The sequence below is a fragment of the Delphinapterus leucas genome, chromosome 17 (genome assembly GCF_059928025.1).
Source record: "Delphinapterus leucas isolate spDelLeu-1000000601 "Yukka" chromosome 17, BTC_Dleu_Yukka2, whole genome shotgun sequence".
NCBI classification, from domain to species: domain Eukaryota; kingdom Metazoa; phylum Chordata; class Mammalia; order Artiodactyla; family Monodontidae; genus Delphinapterus; species Delphinapterus leucas.
In genome coordinates, this window is record NC_143145.1 from 9,923,370 (window position 1) to 9,943,724 (window position 20,355).

The 20,355-nt window shown below is 40.9% G+C and overlaps 1 protein-coding gene across 1 annotated transcript in view; it reads left to right on the forward strand.

Moving 5' to 3' along the window:
* The window catches only part of ADCY8 (adenylate cyclase 8), a 217,235-nt gene that overhangs the window by 121,295 nt on the left and 75,585 nt on the right, over positions 1-20,355 (forward strand). Inside the window, exons 8-9 of the mRNA XM_022554032.2 lie at positions 6,025-6,222; positions 20,119-20,219. Coding sequence (XP_022409740.2) covers positions 6,025-6,222; positions 20,119-20,219 — 299 coding nt within the window. The remainder of the gene's footprint in view (positions 1-6,024; positions 6,223-20,118; positions 20,220-20,355) is intronic.

The window sequence follows — 20,355 nt, forward strand, 5'->3', positions numbered from 1 at the left end:
CTGGAATTCTCTTTTGGAGTTTGTGGTAATGCCTTTTATCCCCTGCTGGTCAAAAACTAGGCATTTGATTGAATAATAGGAAAACAAACTACTCTTATTTAATACATACAATTTGGTAAGCAGAGTCTTTCTAAATTTGAAGTCCATTTGGTGGAGAACAGGAAAAACGTAACAGGACTTTTGGTAGCAAGAGATGGAAAACAATGCCCGAGGAAGAGTCTTACATAGCCATTCAACCTTTCATTCATGCATTCATTCATTCATTCATTCCAAAAGTACTTGTTAAGAACCTACCAAATTTGCCAGATGCTGGAGATTTAGTTATGGGTAAAACACATTGCCTGACCCTCCAGGAGATCAGAGCCTAGAGGAACAGACAAATACACCAGAAGGCAATTAGAACACATCACGGTAACTGCTGTGCTAAGGATACGTGCAGACTCAGAATAGGCTTCCTGGAGAAAGAGATGTCTGAATTGGTTTTTAAAGAAGCAGTAGGGCATGCAGCCTAGCTGCCACACGTTCAAATGCATAAAATATGATAGACTAACTGTTTAATAGGTCATACTATGGTAGGTGCCTTGGCTCCAACACAAGGTCAGATGTCGTTTGCATTGGGTCTGATTCTGTACAGTAGTATACTCAGGGTATGGACAAACTGGAAAGGATTGTGCCATATGTGGAAACCATGTCACCTGTGAAGTGACTGGGAAAATTGAAGGCATTAGCCCGTGGAAGAAAACTCTGGAGGGGGGTAAATAGATCTTATTCAGAGATCAGAAACAGATCCACTGGGTGAGAGTTGTGAACAAAATCGGGGAAGAACTTTAGAGTATTGTCTCCCAAATGGTATTCCATGGAATGTGTAGAGGAGATTCGAGCAAAAACTGTTTTATGGTTATAAAAGTTTGGAAGGCGCAGAGTTTAAAAGTCTTACTTATGTAGAACTTATCAGTGCTTTTATTTCAGTAACGTGTACTGTGAGACTCCAATAGGAGGATATAAGAATTTTTTCATGCAGCAAATGGGTACTGAGTGCTTACTTAGTGCCAGGCCCTGGCATAAGCCCTCCAAACAAAAAGAGACAAAACCCTTCTCTCTCAGAGCAGTGAGAATGGATGGCAGTAAACAAACAGTGGATCCACATTTCCTGAATCGACTGGTCCACAGAACCATTTTGTAAAGAAACATCCCTTCCTTCTTGTGTTCCTTGGAACAAAATTTTTGGGAAAGGGTTAATTAAGGGGATCTGGTGATGAAAGAGAGTGACGATTTCCCCAGATTCCAGCACTGAAACTATGCAAGCTGAGTTACAGTGTCTACAGGGATGCTTTAGAGGGTGTTTTGATATTGGAATATGTGATCCAAAAGAGCTAGAGTGTTTTTGACTCAACAAAACTGGATGTTTCTAGAGAGTACACTTTCAGCCTGAAATCTTACTAGGAATAATTTATTTGCTGACCCAAACTGATTAAGGAATTCAAAGGGTATTGCTATCCATGAAGCAATAGGACCTGTAAAAAAAAAAAAAAAAAAAAAAAAAAAAGTAGGTTGTTAGTGTGTACATAAATTTAAAAAAAAAAAAAAGATTCCCAAAGGAAAGTCTTCTGGTCATAAACCAAATAATGAGCTTAAGAGGATTTATGATTTCCCCCACCCCATTCAAATGCAGTTTACAAACGGATACGTGGATGATAATTTTCACCAGAACCCCCAGACTCACAGGCAAGACCTTATGATCGGAAACTTGGATTCAGAAGGGACTCTGGTTTTCATTTGGGCTTTGATCTGTGTTAAGCACCTGTGAGTAAGGAAGTAATTGAAATGTCTGAGGGGGGCATGGATCGCAGTTAGGATAAATCACCAGGCTGCAGTGTCTTTTTGTGAAGAGATTCAGACATGAGAGGCCCCCTCAGCTGCAAACTTTGATTTTTCCCAACATTGCTGCTCTAATCTGACCTCCGAAATGTCTGAAAATGCCAGCTAAAGAAGTGAATATACACATTTAGTATTGTATTTAAATTGTTCATAAGATATATATGATACTTATTTGAATATATGTTTCAATGTGTAATTGAATTATAATTATATTCATAATCATTGATATTCAATTATTCTCAGTCATTTCCCATTTCCTTCCATTTCATCCATTATTTCCCCCTATTCTCTTGCCAGTTGCTTAAGCTGTTTATGTGAAAGAACAATCTCAACATTTTGGGAGGTCAGTTTAAGACTGGAATCATATTTGAAAGCCTATGCTACTTTTTAACATGACTCTGATCTCCCTCACACGAGTCCTGTAAGTCTTAAAGGGAGAAAACCATATTCTATTGAGAATAGCCTGTTCCATCATAGACTCTAAACAGGCAGATAAGATGTGTTACACGTTTCCCAAATACTGCTTACGAGTGAATCACTGTGAGGATATCAGCTTACGGATCTTTAGTGTTAGCAGCATTATCTTACTGGAGGCCAGCACATGGTGAAGTCATCTCAGTGGCCATGACTAGTGGAGATGGAGTATCACAAATAATCTCAAACTATAGTATCCCCCAAAGCCATTCATACTTTTCAGGGGTGCACTGGCGGTAAATGAAAGCAGATGGTTTCTCTTCCTGATTCCAACCTGCTTGACTTACTGAGTTGATGCTGGTCTTCCCTTGAGCGTATAAGTCCTGAAGGTGTGAGGTAGGCTGAGAGAGATTGCTTGTCAAACAGCAGGTATAATTGTCATATGTAATTGACAAATGATCAGAAAAGGAATGGCTGAGCATGGACTACCTGCATTAAAATACTAGGGATATAATTGCAAGGAGTAAAAATAATTGCTTGGGCAAGAGAAGCATTCTCCATCTCAGCATCATTGACATTTTGATGCAAGGACTCCTTCCCAGCTCTTAATTGTAACCTGGTGGCAATGAGGAAAGAAAGAGAGGTGCTTCCAAGTTTATCTCTCACTTGAAGCAGCCACACAGACAGTCAATAAGGGGCAGGGGAGCTCTGAAAGTAGGAAGTTTTATTGGTCTCTGCCTTACAAAAGTGGTCAATGGCACAGGCACTCAGGAAGCAACATCTATTCCTGGTTTTCCAAAGGTCTCCCTACAGACTGCAGTCAATCCCTGATAACATTTTCACCAGCCCCCATCAATATGAGAAAAATGGGGGCATTCATTAAGTTAAATGCATTCAGTGTAAAGAACAGTCCTTTGTTTTGAGCTTATGTCATTCTTGTTTTTAAAAAACATGCCCTTTCTTTTATGAAATGGTGGTCATATAGAGGGTTGTAGCTGTGGCAATCACTGCAGCTACTGCTATAATTTATATAAATCAGTCCAAAAATATTTTTGAAACTCCCCTTCTCTGTGAAATCCAGAGGTCTAAGAGCCATTGAAGGCATGAGGGACTGGTAGAGTGGAAGGCACAATTTAGTTCAAAGAAGGAAAACTGTGGGAAAATAAAAATTACAAAGAGCGAAATTCCTAACTGTGGATCTATGTAGATAGTGAGCTGATTTCCTCTCCTTTCCTGTCAGATCCCAGCTCCAAGCATTCTCCAGGAGAGCATTTTCGCATCTCTAAGCCAGAATGTATGTCCAGACGAGGGCAGCTTGAGTGTCTTTTCCACCTCCTCTCCAAGGTAGAAGACTAAATTTTGTCGTTTTCCAAACTATGTGGAGAGAATTTCTGCCCAAGAAACCAATAGGAGATCCACAGAGGGTGGGCTCCAGTCTCTTTCACCTTCTGAGACGCTGTTCTATCATCATTTAATCCCAGGGCTCAAGCCTTCTGGCCCTACATGGACCCTGCTGTTCAGTTTGCTGGAACATTGGTCCCTGTTTCCCTCTCTCTGCTCCAGCTCTTCTTCTCACCTCTCATCCTGCCATACCTCCCCCTAGCATCTATCTTCTTCTCTGTGGTAGCCTCCTTCCTACTCAGAGCTGAAATTAACTTCAATGCCCTAAGAGCATATACTTTACTTTTGCGTGTTGGCACATGCAACTCCATCCTTTATCCTGGGGCTGGAGAAGAAGGTTTCCATAAATTCTACCAGTGATGAAGCCCTGCTCAAGAATTCTCTAGACTTTGAATTTAGATTACGTTGAATATCTCCATGAAGCTTAAAAGGAAGAGTCCAACAGTACCATAGGAGGAATACTTATGGAATGGGCTAGAAGCCTCCATGAGAACAAAGCCCCCGACTCTGGCTCTGGGGTCAGAGGATCTGACCTGGCTGCAGAAAAGCTGATGGCTCGTGAGCGTGATTCTCTGAGGCTCACAGGTACATGAAGGGTTCAGGCAGAAGGACCTCCAAGATGTTCTGTCAGCTCTCGCAGGCTGCCATTTGATGGTTACACCATCTTATCTCAGTCTAGCCTATGGTCTAACATTGGCCAAGGTGAGAGGCTGGCAGAGGAATGAAGATGCAGAGTTTTCTCTTCCCCTTTACAGATGTACAGCATCCTATACCTCTCCCCAAGGAAATCTTTTGAGGGAGGAGATGAGCATCATTGTCGTCATATCTCTCCAGCTCCAACTCCCATGTTTTTGGTTGTCTTAAAAGAAGACGACATATAAAGACATGAAGAAGACATATAAAGACATGAAGAAGACATATAAAGACATGAAGACATATAAAGACATGAAGACGACATATAAAGACATGAAGAAGACATATAAAGACATGAAGAAGACAAAGACATGAAGAAGACATATAAAGACATGAAGACATAAAGACATGAAGACGACATATAAAGACATGAAGAAGACATATAAAGACATGAAGAAGACATATAAAGACATGAAGAAGACATATAAAGACAGGAAGAAGACATATAAAGACATGAAGAAGACATATAAAGACATGAAGACGACATATAAAGACATGAAGAAGACATATAAAGACATGAAGAAGACATATAAAGACAGGAAGAAGACATATAAAGACATGAAGAAGACATATAAAGACATGAAGACGACATATAAAGACATGAAGACGACATATAAAGACATGAAGAAGACATATAAAGACAGGAAGAAGACATATAAAGACATGAAGAAGACATATAAAGACATGAAGACGACATATAAAGACATGAAGAAGACATATAAAGACATGAAGAAGACATATAAAGACAGGAAGAAGACATATGTCTTAAATTGGAGCTGTGAGTGAGCATTGCATTTGGCTAGATCCAGCCAGTTGATCTTGTCACCTGCAGCTAAATTGCCAGGAGACAGAGTCCTCCCTGCCAAATCTGGTGTGTTTTCATAAGCCAGAGCTGTTTCTGCATCCATGTGGCCACACCCAATGACCAACCTCGGGGGCTGTGCCTTTCCCCAGCTCCTGCTGTTTAACCTGTGAAATGGTGAGAGGCTGAAACTGCTTTTGCATTTTTTTGCCTAAAGGAAATTAAACACATATATCTATGTGAAGATATAGATATATAATGGTCTGTGGGGGAAAAAACGTTCATCTAGTGTAAAAATCTAACAATCGTTATCAAGTTTAAGGAGCAGATCCTGGCTCATTTGGCTGTTCGTGGGGAATGCTAAAAAAGGAAATGCAAGCCATTGGTCCCCAAGCCTCTCCACCACGATTAAAGGAAAGACCACATGGAAATGTGGAGTCTACTTGGTTGGAGAGGATCATTTCCATGGACTTTTCAGATCTGTTTTCCTTTCTGCTATTTGTATTGGTTTTCTTTCTCTCATGCCAGGGATGTGCCTGGTTAGAGAAAGGGTCTTTTAACACGTCCAAGCCGACAACTCTCCAAATACCTGAACCAAGGGAATTCAGTGCACCTACGCAGAGGAAAGAGTAATATCCCTCTTGATGTGCTATTTTTGCCAGGTTGTGTTTCTCTGAACCAAATGCTAACTTATCAACTTCTGTAGGTTTCACTGAATACAACTGCATGGATTGCTATTACTGTTTGCAATGCAACCTAATCTGAACACATTGCATTTCTTTTTAATCCAAAGGGGACTAGCAGGTTTATTGTGTTTGCATGTGCTTTCCCCCTAGACTCTGGCTGCCCTAACAAGAAATTCAATAAATCTACTTCCAAACCATCTTGCACAAGCTTTGCATGTCCAGTCTGGGCCTGAGGAAATTAACAAGAGAATAGAACATACCATCGACTTGCGGAGTGGCGATAAATTGAGAAGAGAGCATATCAAGCCATTCTCACTGATGTTTAAAGACTCCAGCCTGGAGCACAAGGTAGACCTGGGTCTCCATAGTGGCTCTTTCTCTGGAATAAATTGTCGTAAATATTCATGGGACTGGAGAGAGCCCAGGGGCTGTGGTTTTGGTTGGTGTGTTTGTTGTTTGGTTGGTTGGTTTGGTACTGTCTTTTCTTTTTCTCTTTGAAAATCATGAGTAGACTGAAGGCCATGTAAGGAGATGCTGGTTAGATAAAGAGAACCTCAGCTTTGCTTTTTAAGGAAAAGATGACGGAAAGAACAAAGGAGTACCTTCCACTTTGAGATTATTAACCCAAATGTCATTAGCACCCACTTGCCTTTGATTGTAGGTGAATCTGCCACACTTGTAACATAATATATGAGGGCACCTGATAACCTAATGCAAGCATTAATGATAAACACTGTCTTTCTTAGATTGGAGACACCTGTTTTCCCATTTTCCCAGTCGTCCACTGCTCAGACCCCCTGATGTAAGGCACAGTAGGTGGGTTGTGGATTCAGAGTTGGGTTCGAATTCCACCTCTGCCACTTCCTTGCTAGGTGACCGTCAGTAACTGAAGGATTCTGTGAGCACAAAGTCCTCTCTGTACAATGAGGATGATGGACGTGCCTCCCTCTTAGGTTATGACGAAAGGCTCCAGGCAATGCGTTGATCAGATCAACTGTTCAAAAGTAGCCCGCATTACCATACTGCTGATGACTTTTTTCCATGCCCCTTCTCCCAGCCCAGCTCCAAACTGCGGCGTGTGGTGGGGAGGTGGTGCTGTCCCTGCTTAACTGGGCTGCTCTTTTGCACGGATGGAGGCTGACAGACCTTCTTTGACTGAGCACAGGAGGTGCTTGGCATCTGCAGGCGCTTCCGGCAAGAACAGCAGGGAATTTGCAAGCAAATTTCAGGAGTTTGATTCTATACTGTGCAAAGCTCCAGCGAACAATTTTTTATGAGTCTGATCAGCTGCCTGGGAGATTCTACTTTCCTGGGCTTGGAGAATTCACACTTCTGTGCACATGCGTTATTCCCAGCGAATCTCTTTGATAAACTCCCTGAAGGTTGCAAACTCCAAAGTACTATCTTCACCTGTGATTGACCATTTGAAATGTATCATGTCTATGTACTAACAAAACAAAAGGAAAAGAAACATTTTGCCTGTTCAACAGTCCCCCTCAAATAGCAGGTGGACTTTTCTTGTTAGTAATATAACTAAGGGCTTATTGTCCAAATTAAATGCATTTTCTTTCCTGCTTGCTACATAGTAGGAGCTAGGAAGAGCAGGGCGGTCTTGCAAAGAATCTTATCAATGAGCCCGTGTAAATACCTGTGTCCAGAGCTATACAAAACCCTTTTTATTCATTCTTGCTAAGGAGGTACTTGCTTCACTAATGACCTGACCCTTGCAGACTTGAGATAATTTCTAATGCGTTTTATTCAGTAGTGTCTGGCCCGCACCTGCAGGCACCTGGTGTTGGAGGGGGGATGGATCTAGGGGAGGCACAGTGTATCTGAGGTTGATTTCTGTGACCAGCTTCTAGGAGAAGCAGAGGGCAGCATCCTGGATGGACATGCAGGGATGTGACCACTAGTCCAGCTTTGCATCACCTAGCGTGTGCTCTGCGTCATGTAGGTTACGGGAGTGAAGGCAGGTGGGCACATCAGCTAATGTTCACTCCCCTCGTGTCACAGAGACGGCCCTCGTGACTCTTGCTCTGAGACCCTCTCCAGGGGCTGCGTTACTGCTGAGCAGAGGATATATCAAAAGTCATAGTCAGTGGGTATTTACCAAATACCAGGCACTATTCTAAGCGGTTTGCACATACTGACTAACAGTGACAGTATGAAGTAGATGTTATTAGGAGCCTCATTTTATATTTGCTGAAACGGCGACATGGAGAAATGATTAGGTAGCCTACCCAAACTCGAACTGTCAGTAGAAGGGCTGCGATCTGAGCCCACTGTGACCCCAAAGCCAGTGCCCTTGTCTGTTCACGACACTGCCCTTCCCAGGAGCCCTGGGGACTTGCTCTCCCAGGCCCTTGTCCGAAGAGGACAATCCTATGCTAGCTTCATCCTCTTCTCCTTGAACTTTGGATGAGGTGGGAGGCACAGGACAGGGGTTTGGGAGAGAGATCAAGTAAGAAAGGGTCCTAGAAACCTTAACAAAATAACAGGGTCTTCAAATCCATAGGACTCCAGAGTTAGAGAACAGCATCAGTGTGAATCTACTCGGTGCCTGGTGTTTCTGTCTATTGGTCCACTGCATCCTCAGGGAAACAGTACTATCTTGCTTCCAGAAGAGAAAACTGAGCCTCCTAGAGGTTAAGGAGAGGTCATAGCTCTCAGAACCTGGATGCCTATTTCATAGACTCTGAGGTACCATCAACTGTGAGGTGCTTGATTTTTCTATGCAGCACTAAGAAAAACCACCCAATGAGCTGTGCTTACACCCTCAAGGTAAAAATGAACAGAAAAAAACCCACCCAGCAGACAGAGTCAGTGAGGAAATTCACATGCCTCTATCTGGGTATTGGTTAGATTAAAAAAAAAAAAAAAAAAAAGAATTCTCCAAGAAGTTGAATCCAAAATGAAATCCCTGAGTTCACACACTGAATGTGATCTTAAAAAAAAAAGTCCGGCAGAGAATTTAAAATGGTTCTGGATTCATATTGCCCCCTGGTGCCCAGCAGAAGCAATCACAAACCTCCCTGGAAGTACTCATGTTTCAAAACTCCTTTGCTAGTTAAGATACTTTCTGATTTCAGAGATGTTAAAAGGTGGGGTAGAAATTGTGCATCTTACATTTGTTGAAATATTTACGGTATTTGTGACTCCAGTCTTTTCTCTTCCCACTGCCCTACCCTGCTTCTTGGGAGCAAGTTTGGACCATAAAAGTATGTTTTCTGAAAGGAAAAATGGAAAGAATGATTTTACCTTGGAAATTCTGTAGGGAAGAAATTTTTGAAAATTTCTTTTCAAACAGAAAAGAAATTCTGTTTGAACAACATACAGATATAGGAACAAGGGAAACTGTTCTCCACTCCACCTTTATTCGTGAATTGGAGAACACAAAAAAACTCTTCTGAAATGTCATCCAGACACTTCCTGGTTACATTAGTTTATAAAAATTAGCATATCTAGCAAGTGTTATGAGAAATGGGACTTTTATATGTCTCCTGGTGTTGCATAAATACTTGTTGAATGAATAAAGACTCAGGTTAAGGAGAATCCTTGAGGAGATTATCTCGCAGCTGGTCTCAGGATATTTTTTTGTGAATTCTAAGAACCAAAAGACATGGGTTGGGTTTTTTTTGTTTGTTTGTTTGTTTTAACATCTTTATTGGAGTATAATTGCTTTACAATTGTGTGTTAGTTTCTGCTTTATAACAAAGTGGATCAGTTATACATATACATATGTTCCTATATCTCTTCCCTCTTGCGTCTCCCTCCCTCCCACCCTCCCTATCCCACCCCTCTAGGTGGTCACAAAGCACTGAGCTGGTCTCCCTGTGCTTTGCAGCTGCTTCCCACTAGCTATCTATTTTACGTGTGGTAGTGTATATATGTCCACGCCACTCTCTCACTTTGTCACAGCTTACCCTTCCCCCTCCCCGTATCCTCAAGTCCATGCTCTAGTAGGTCTGTGTCTTTATTCCCATCTTACCCCTAGGTTCTTCATGACCTTTTTTTTTTTTTTTTCCTTAGATTCCATATATATATGTTAGCATACGGTATTTGTTTTTCTCTTTCTGACTTACTTCACTCTGTGTGACAGACTTTAGGTCCATCCACCTCACTACAAATAACTCAATTTCGTTTCTTTTTATGGCTGAGTGATATTCCATTGTATATATGTACCACATCTTCTTTATTCATTCACCCGATGATGGACACTTAGGTTGCTTCCATGTCCTGGCTATTGTAAATAGAGCTGCAATGAGCATTTTGATCTGACTCTTGGCAGTGGAGTTTCAGGAGAGACGATTGTCAGGTTCGCTCACTCCCTGCCGTGTCATTTCATGCTGGTTCACACACATACACACAGAGGAATCCTTAGAGTTAAGCTTCAGGAAAGTGTGCTCATGCCTCATTTGTCTCAGCCAAGTTTGAGCAGCACATTTTCCTTCTGTGTTCCAGGGTTTTCGCATCTGTGAAATAAGATAGTTGGACAGCTCCTAATAGCTTTCAGCCGTCAGTGCTATGAGACTGTGAATTCCCTAGGGTCATGATGAACACATGTGCTAGTTTGCCTGGTTTACATCCATTTTCTGAGTGTAATTATAAACAGCACCTCCGTTCACTCAAAAATCACGTGGGTGACAAGTCATGTGACCCAAGGCTTAGACCTTGGCCAGGTTAGAATTAGTGGTTCTCAACACCTTCACTACCCTGCAACCCCATGAGGTCTCTGGGAAGACCCCAGGATGGGGGAGGGGCCCTAATCCCGTCCTCAAATGTCCCCTCCAGTTCCTCCCAGATTTCACAGAAGAATCCTCCACCCTTCTTTAGTTTCCAGCTAAAATTTCCTAAGGGAGCTGACGGATCTCAGGGGCAAACAAAGATTAGAACTATGGTAAAGAGATGTAGGAAACATGACCTGTCTGTCAAATACTATCAATCATATTGGAATTTTTTCTTTTATTATATATAATTCTTTTTCTCCCTAAAAAAAATTAATTCATTTTCACTAGCAAAAGCTTATACCAAGCATATACGGCAAGAAGAAAATGACATCTCTTGTCATCTTACAACCCTGGATAACCATCGTTAACATTTTGGCATCTGTCATGAGTCTTTCATGAGTATGATTCTTTATACTTATCTATGCAATTTTTCTATTAAAACAGGACCATTTTGTACATCGTGCCTTGTAACATAGCGTTAAGCATTTTTGCTTGGGCTTTTCCCCACATTATTAAAGGTTTAGTTACAAAATAATTTTTGTAACTGCATACTAATCCAGTGCATGTTTTAACCATTTGGGGCTTTTTTTTCTCTCCGTTTCTCACTATTATAAATTATAAATTGTGTTGCAATGACCATTGTCATAGTTAAATCATACATCCATGTTTAATTATTTTCTCAGGATAAAATCGTAAGAGTGGGTATGAGATGCACATTTTAAAATACTTGACGTGCATTCTGAAATCATGCTCAAAAATTATGCCTATACTTTTTAAAACTTGCCAACTTGATAAGATACAAGTGGCATCTCCCTGCCATTTAGAAAAAATATATTATTGCGGTTGAATGTCTTTCTGTATGTCTTTTATGTTTGGGTCTTTATATTTCTTCTTTTGTGATTTGCACACTTGTCTTAATTGTGCAATCTGTCCATTTATCTTAACTGTGTAACTTAAACTTTTGTCTTAATTGTCATCTTTTATTGTGCTGCTCACCTCTGTCTTATTGATTTGCGTGTATTCTTTATATAGTGAAGAACCTAAGCCCAGAACACTTAACAAGAAGGTGATATTTCTCAGGCTCTGGCCCATATTTCTCTTCTAGGACAAGACTCTGAATGAAGCTTAGTATGGGGAAGGGAATTAGTTATAATTATTTATTAATGTTTCCAGGCCAGAGAAACCAACCCAAAACTTTCAGTGCCTTAAGAGAGCTTAATAACATGAAAACACTTATTTGGAGTGACCTCACTCAGCTTAGTGTTACAAAAACAGCGTGACCATCTCAGAATGAGGCAACTTCCTCATCTTGACTAAAGATTAAGATGTTTAGTAAAAGCTTCAAAATTGATTGAAAATTTATGTTTTGATGTGGGTATTCTAGTGGGATAAGTGTTAAAATCAAACCATATCAATGATGATTAGATTTCCTTCCTTCTTTCAATGCTGATATCTTTCTGTTAAATTCTGAATTTTTTTTCTTTGAGAAATCAGGCCTCCTTTGTCAATATTACAAATTTAGCAATAAAAAGCCTCTTTGTTCTAGCATAATAGTTTTCAAACTTGAGGATCACCTGGGGCTCTTGTTTAAAATGCAGGTGACTGCCCATCACTCTGCCCCCAAGATTCTGATTTTGCAAGGGGACCTACATTTTGAGAAAACCCTTCTGGGATTCCGTTGTCCTGAGTTGTCAGCCACCTTTCTCTGTCCTTGGCGGCACATTAGGACTTGGGCTAGTCACTTGCTTCATGCCTTCAGAGACCAGGTCACATCAGAAGTTACCGAGTCCATACTCAAGGCCAACATGGCCTCAGACAGGCCTAGAAGGAATGTCTCCATAAGCCTCCCAATGCTCCCAGGAGGTCAGGCTCGGGGGTCAAAGAGACCTTGGTTCAAATCCCACTTTGGAAATAGATGTGGGTGCAATGGATTAATTTACCGATCATTATTGGATACTGACAAGTTGGTAGCTTTCCATCACTCAGATGGACACCCCGGCACGCATGAAAAAGCTTCATTTATTTCACAAGTGTTTGGTCTTTGCTAAAAGACAGAGGGAAGAACATATACTTGATTACTGACTAGACATGACTTGAACCCAATTCCTGCTAGATACTGGCTGGGTGTTGCAGGACAAGGTGTTTGATCTCAGTGAGATGACAGTGATCATACTACCTGCCCCTCATTGGATTGTTCTGAAAATTAGATGACATAATACTCATATAATAGGTGTTTGAATAAATGCAATAGTTATTGTTTTCCCTTTCCTCCTGGTGAATTCTGTGCCAATCCAATTCTGGGGTGAGGCTACACCCTCACTTAAAATAAATCTTACACTTCTAGAGCTTCTTTAGAGAAACTACTTCGTTAAAAAGGGTGGGGGGGGGGGAGAGCAGTGTTAACGTGTTTGTATCCCAGGGTACCAGGGTCGTGACTTTCATAAATACAGATTTATATAAGTACCTAAAGGTGTGTCCTAAGCAAGTACACACCTATAGGCCATTGATAATGCTTGCTATGAACCAAGTTCGGTGCTGACAATTTTCAAAACATTCATTTAATATTACTTTTGTTCCATCGGTAGCCACATAAAAACAAGGATTTGTCACACAAGGAAACCTTGAGATAATCCTTTGGCTGAGTACAAGTGGTTCTTATCTCTGTTCAGAATTTCACTCAGTTTTCTCTATCTTTAATAAAGAAAATCAAAGCTAAGTGGAGGCTTAAGAGATTTCAGGAAAAATATATCACAGACTTTGAAATGTTTCTTCTTCCCATAAACTCCTATTGGGGTTACAGTGAATAGACTAAAATAATTAAGGAGGAATTCCAGCAAAGCAAAGAAGGCTAGGCAAATGAAGAAATAATCTGATGGGTTAAGATGTTGGATTCTGGACTTAAGTAATGAGAAAAATGCTTTTGTCTGTTTTTGGAGACATTCAGAATTTGTTGAAACACACCACTTCTTATTTAGATGCAGAGGAGAGGAACATGGAACACTGAACCAAGTGGTCTTTGGTGTTCTGTCTCATCTATCTGAATTAGACACTTCCTGATCATTTTCATGATCTTATTTTTAAAAATTCTTTTGAAGGAATTATTCTGTTGTAGCCTCAGGTTACTCTTGAGTTTGACTTCTCTAGTAAGGCTCAGAATAATAAGAATACTTAGGCCGCCTCCTTCAGGTAAGAAGGACAGATTTCAAAGAGACTTAGGGGAAAAAAAAAAATCCATCCCTATTCAGACAGTAGCTAAGTGAGACTCCTTTACATTCTTGATATTACCTTGTAAAATTCCTGCTATTTCTACACCCTCTAGGTAGTCAAATGATATCAAGGGCCATTTCACTTGTATCTTTTTTATCAGACCAATTAGCTAGCTCCAGTCCCACAAAGCCAGCATTTTCAGAGTCAGGAGTACCAATTTCACCTATAATAATGTAGTGTAGGATGATAGAATTATGATGATTTCAACCTAAAGGTCATCAGCTCAGTCCTTAAAGTAATCCTAGTGTTTCATGTGTGGATGTCACCATCACCTATAACCAGGGGCTTCTAGGCAAGGAATAAAGGAAGAGTTACCACTGTCACTGTTGGGGGACTGGGCCAGTCAAGAAGGAAGAGCCTTTTCTCCCAAGGATGGGAGATTTGGAGGAGGGTGAGCTGGGAGAATGGTGGGTTGGAAACTTTATGAAGTTCTGCTTGGGAAGTCTCCTATGACAGTCCATCCCCCTACCAAGGAAGACCATATATTGTCATTATCAAAAATATTGATGTAACATATTATCATTGAGTCTTCCGTCATCTCTGGGATGGCATCCTTCCAGCCTCATTCTTCTGAAGCTGTCCATCTTAAATACGTGCTAGCATGACCTTGTGAGTTTACTAAATATGAGGAAATGTACTTTGTTCAAAGGTCAAGTTACTTGGGAAGACATATACCAGTGAGACATTCCTCAGATACACCTGTCACTCGTAGAATTGTTCTTGAAAATGATTTGGTTAGACGCTAGACACCAGGATAGGGAATATATTCTATTTCAAAACATGAAATTATTGAAAATTAGTTCCTAGCTTTTTTATTGCAATTGCTTTTCACCCAAATGGTCTCATTTAAGGGAGCTCTAGCCAGTGCCATCCTCCATAATGCATGAATTCAACAGAACAGACGTTACATTCCTTCGTTCACTCATGCAAAATGAGCAGATTGTCCCAGTTGAGATTCTTCTTTAACAAACATATTAATTTATATTAATGAGAAGTGTGCTAGAAAATTGTCATTTTCCAAATTAGATTTATCCAAAGGTGGAATGGGCTCTCTAGTGAGGGGCTGATTTCCCCCATCACACTCAGGCAGGAGTTAATGGCTCATTTCTGTGAGGTTTTACTGAGTGAAATCAGCATTACTAAGAGCTGGACCAAGGTGACAAATAAAATCCATTCCACCTATAAAATTTTTCAATCCACATACACACTTGAAACAAAGACCAGAATCATTGTAGTTTGGACAATTAACTAGATTATTGCTATGGTTAGAAGCATCCTCTACATCTGGTAGGGATGTAAGAATTTAGTCAGTACCTTTTAGCTCATAGTCGAACAGGAGGATCTAGCAGAGCGGGGTGATTTCCCTCCAACCCACCTAGGAAGATTTTCCGGGCATGTCTCAGGCAAAGAAACATAGCAAATTAGAAGCTCTGTTCATCACCTCTGCAAGCTAGCTTCCCTGGTCACACCTCTGGGGATGAACAATCTAGAATGTGTGATCACACTTGGGGTTCCAGGCTTCCTTTTGACAGATCTAGGAACCCACAGATCCTCCTGGCTCTGAGTTCATTTATGAATATGCCTTTCAAGAGCGTACAGGGCCGACATCCACAGACATGAACAAAATGGAACACAAGTCCTTCCTGTTCCCCTTCCTTAGCAGGGAACCCAAGTCTCAACCTGATCAAATCAAGTAGGAGTATTCATTTTAAAAACAATTTTTTAATTATTCGAAGACGGTGGTCCCTCTTATTCTGTTGCATTTAATAAAATCCACTGTATCTTTTCTTTTCTTCCCTGTTATTTGTTCACTCCTCTAGGCCTTAAGGAAAGGGTTCTTTGCATTGCATTGCTTTGTGCTGAGGAGCCATTCATTAGGCATGAAAATGCAGCAGTGCCAATTTATTAAACCAATTCATGGGCTGTTTATGAGGTCCATTCTTTGCCCAGATCATGTTTCACCTTCATTCTAATGAAGATTTACATAGACTCAAATTTTTAACCCATTTTCTTTCTTTGTACTGTAAACCACATCACTGAAATACAACAAGACACATGACCATGCACCTCGTGAAGACGATTTTACCTTGAAAATAGCAAAGTTACAGCAATCAGTGCAGACAATGAGGCCTTGCACGCTCTGGATTCCGTCCTTACAATCTGTGAGGTCCTACTTGAGTTACTCAGTTATTCTAATCTTCACACAGACACTCAAATCCCTTATATACAATGACATAGTATTGGCATGTAATCTGCACACATCCTCTCCTATACTTCAGATAATCTCTAATTTACTTGTAATACCTAGTACAATATAAATGCTATGTTAATAGTTGCAAATGCAGTGTAAGTACCATGCAGGTAGTTGCTGGTGAGTGGCAAGTTCAAGTTTGGGGAACTTTCTGGAGTTTTTTTTCACGAATATTTTTGATTTGTGGTTGGTGGAATCTGATGTGGAACCCCTGGATACAGAGGGCTGACTATAACCAAAATTCTAATCTAAGCTCTCAAAGGAAGCATTTGTAATTTGTTCCAAGTGGCACGGTCTTTTTAATTGGTATTAATCCCATTTATAGTTGGCTCAGTTACTGTCTTCAGGCATTTCCTGCCCAAAGACACTGATCTAGGAGCCAGGAGATGTGGCTTATCATCTGAACTTTGCCACCAACCACCTAATTGACTTTGATCAGCTCTTTCCCCTATCTGATTCTCACGTTCCTCATATGTAACATATAAAGTTGCCAAGTCCTCTTACAGACCAAGGACTCAATGAATTATAAGGGCCCAGTGGTCATTTCCAAGGACAGCTTTCCTAAAGGTCCCTGGAGAAGGGAGAATTCCACTCATTGATGGAGGATCTTTTAGGAAGAAAGGGAAGGAATAAGGACAAAGTCTTTTCCTAAAACAAAAGACTGCATACGAGATTATAATTCCCCTTTGAAGAATCTTTTCTGACTTGATGGACCACTCAGTCAGCAGCGCTTTGGGGGACCCTACTGAGTACAAGGTATAATTTTGTACAGAGAAGTAGAAGGCAGCATTCTAGAAAGCAACACTGTGGTTGAAAAGCAGGCTTCAAAAAGGTAACAAGTATAGCAATAAAATATGTATAATTAATTGATTATAGTAAACCTTATGTAAGGTTACCGTGTGCTGTAAGCATTGCTTTAAGCACTTTGCATATATTAACTCATTCCATCCTCCCAGCAACCCATACGAGATAGTTTTTATTATTATCCCCTTTTTCTGGATGAGGCAACTGTGGCACAGAAAACCTAGTAAATTTGTCCAAGGTACATAGCTAGTAAGTGTTGAAGCTGGTATTCACATCCGGGTAGTCTAGCTCTAGATTAGTCCATGCTCACTACTAAGGTAGAAAAGAATATGTGGCACCAAGTGAGGATAGAACAGAGACCAGAGAAAGAGTCTGCCTATGGCAGGAGGGAGAATACGTGTAACTTAATATAGCTGTGAACCAGAGGGATCAGATCTTCCTAAGTCAAGAAGAAGTGAAATGAATTATCACTCATCTCATCCTGAGCCAGTTAGGAACGTTCTTTCCATAGTTCTGTCTCCTTACGTTTCCAAAGCACACTCCATTATGAAACCCAGTATTTTATATTTGATTGGTTTCATCTTCACAAATATTCCTTTCTGTGACTGTGCTAGGCACTGGAGTTCAAACCTGAAAATAAGAGAATTTATTGTTAAATTCTAGCATAATAAAATACAGTAAAAATGGAAGAGCGCTGCAAAACCTGTGAATTGTATTCATTCCCCCGTTCGGTAGTTAAGAAAAGTGAGGTTAAAAGGAATTGGCTTTGCTCACAGTGAAACACTGACAGAGTGGAAGATCTGGAGGTACAGCAGATACTTTGTCACCAACCAGCTTGACTTCTGAAGGAAATGAACAACATGAAACCAGCTGCAACTTTAGTCTGGACAAATGATGGTGATGTGACATTTTTTTTTAAGTCATCAGTTAAAACATTCAGGAAAGGAGTCAGGACTCAGGCTTGGGATCGATAGGAAAAAAACCTCCCCACAGTGAGAATGAGCCCAAAATGGGAAGGAATCCTTTTGCAAAGGAATGAGCTCTTAGGCGCTAGGAGTATTCAAGTTGAGGGTGTTTGAAACCCTAGGATGCCCTGCCCCAGCTCGGAGAAGAGAACCCCACTGCCACCAACAAAGCAGAAAAGGTCACATCTGATGATAATCAGCAGGCATTTGAGTAGCCCTCAGGGATGTTACGGAAAGGATAGGCAACGGTCCATCATGACTCCAAGATGCTGTGATGATGGAAGTGATGAGGATGATAAAGATGAAGATGATAAAAAGGAGCAAGAGAGAGATTCGGTACATGAAAAATTATTATTGTTGTTCTTAAAATCTCATTATTGGGCTTCCCTGGTGGCGTAGTGGTTGAGAGTCCGCCTGCCGATGCAGGGGACGCGGGTTCATGCCCCGGTCCGGGAAGATCCCACATGCCGCGGAGCGGCTGGGCCCGTGAGCCATGGCCGCTGAGCCGGCGCGTCCGGAGCCTGTGCTCCGCAACGGGAGAAGCCACAACAGTGAGAGGCCCGCGTATCGGGAAAAAAAAAAAAAAAAATCTCATTATTAAATCTAAATAACCAAGCTGGTTTGAAAGCAGACAGCCAACAAAGAATAATTAGATCTTGTGCAATCGGTTGTTAGAAGGAATTCAGACATTTATCTTTCTTTGAATTAACTGCTTTGTGGCGCCTTCATTTATCTTCAAGCTGGTATGTGTGGGACTCTCTGATGGTGCCCTGTTCTTAGGTAGTGCTCTTTGAAAATTATCAGTAACATGGATTTTCTGTAGCTTTATCAGGAGTGAAGATGGCTACAGTGATTGTTCAGGGGCTTGTTCCCCTCTAGATATGGAGCAGGTTGTCAGCAAACAGGCAGAGGCCTCCACACCAGGGAGTAGAAAAAGCATTGCCCTATGACAGCAATGAATGTGCAGTTTCTGAGCAGCATTGTGCTTACCCCATGGATCTCACCAGCTACCTGCCATTGCCACTGTCCAAATCACAGCCGTGACATCAACCAGTGAGTTCAGTCTAAAACCCAGACCACACCAAGAAGTAGGCAAGAGAATAACAATCATGTAACCATTGACTATGACTCCCATATCAACAAGTTGGACTAATTTTGTTTCACTGACCTGACCAAAGCCTTCTCTTGGTATTAGGGACATAGACCCGGAGATGCTGGGATAGCTCTGTTTACTGGCTTCCTTTATAAAATAACCGTGAAATTCAAATCGGGGATCATATAGTTCCAAAGCCGTGCTTAGCTTTCTGTTCTCACCCCCAAAAATGCTCTGTGCTGTGTGATCTATGGCAAGTTACTAGACCTCTCTGGCATTAAAGTAAAAAGAAAGACTTGGTTTAGGTTAATTTTAAGATCTTTTTCAGCTTTAAAAATCCTTTCTTCTTCTGAAGGAATTGAATTATTCCTCAGTGACTAGAAGATGGTTCAGGAAACTAGGCAGGACTAAGGCAAGTATATGCACATTCAGTGCTGACCTTCCAGAAGCTTCTAAGGCTGGACAACGAAATTACTGAGTTCTCTGGATAATCAAAACAAAGTTAGCACCATTCCCCGGGGCCACCTCGAGCAGACAGCAGAAGGGCAATCAAGCACGTTGGTCGATCAGTTTGGGTTTCTCTTGTGCAAAATGGAACAGCTGCCCTTGCTGGAGATTTCTTTGGCTGTTTTCTGTTCTAAGATTCCATGAATTTATTTTTTCAGTAGTTTTTATGAAAAGAGAGGCAGACTCTCTGGTCAAAAATTTCCCTGTGTCCACAAGAGCAAGATCCTTAAATGACTTAACGTTTACTCGTGAAGAATGTCAATGTGAATTTGATTTGCTGTGTATATGGATGTGTGCTCTTCTGTTTTGTTAAAATGATGTTATTTGGGAGGAAGGAGGAGAACTGGTTTATAAGTTTATGCGAAGTCCCTCTGACGTTCCCCTTTACTATGAAGGGAATCGTATTCACCCCTGGGCTCTCACTGGAAGGTTGGTGGGAGGGATGGAGACAATGCTCCGTGAAGGTTTTATTAAGATATGGATGCCTCTTAATTTTAAAAATATATACATTTAAATGCCTTGTCTCTTCTTGATGTTTATCCCCAGCTCCAAACACTAGTAAAACTTCACTCTTCCAAGTGCCCAACTCTGCTGCAAAGTAATTCATTCTCCTTTTTTTTTTCATTACAGTATTCTCAAATGAGGGACGAAGTATTCAAATCAAACTTGGTCTGTGCGTTTATCGTTCTTCTATTTATCACGGCGATACAAAGTTTGCTTCCTTCTTCAAGGTAAATATGAAGGGACTAAGTTATCAGATGAAATGTCTTTGTGAGCTGATGGGCCCTCACCTGGAGCTAGCCACTGACCTTTTCAAGGGATCAGAATTTACAATAACGGGATCCAGAATTCATAGCAAAATATTTG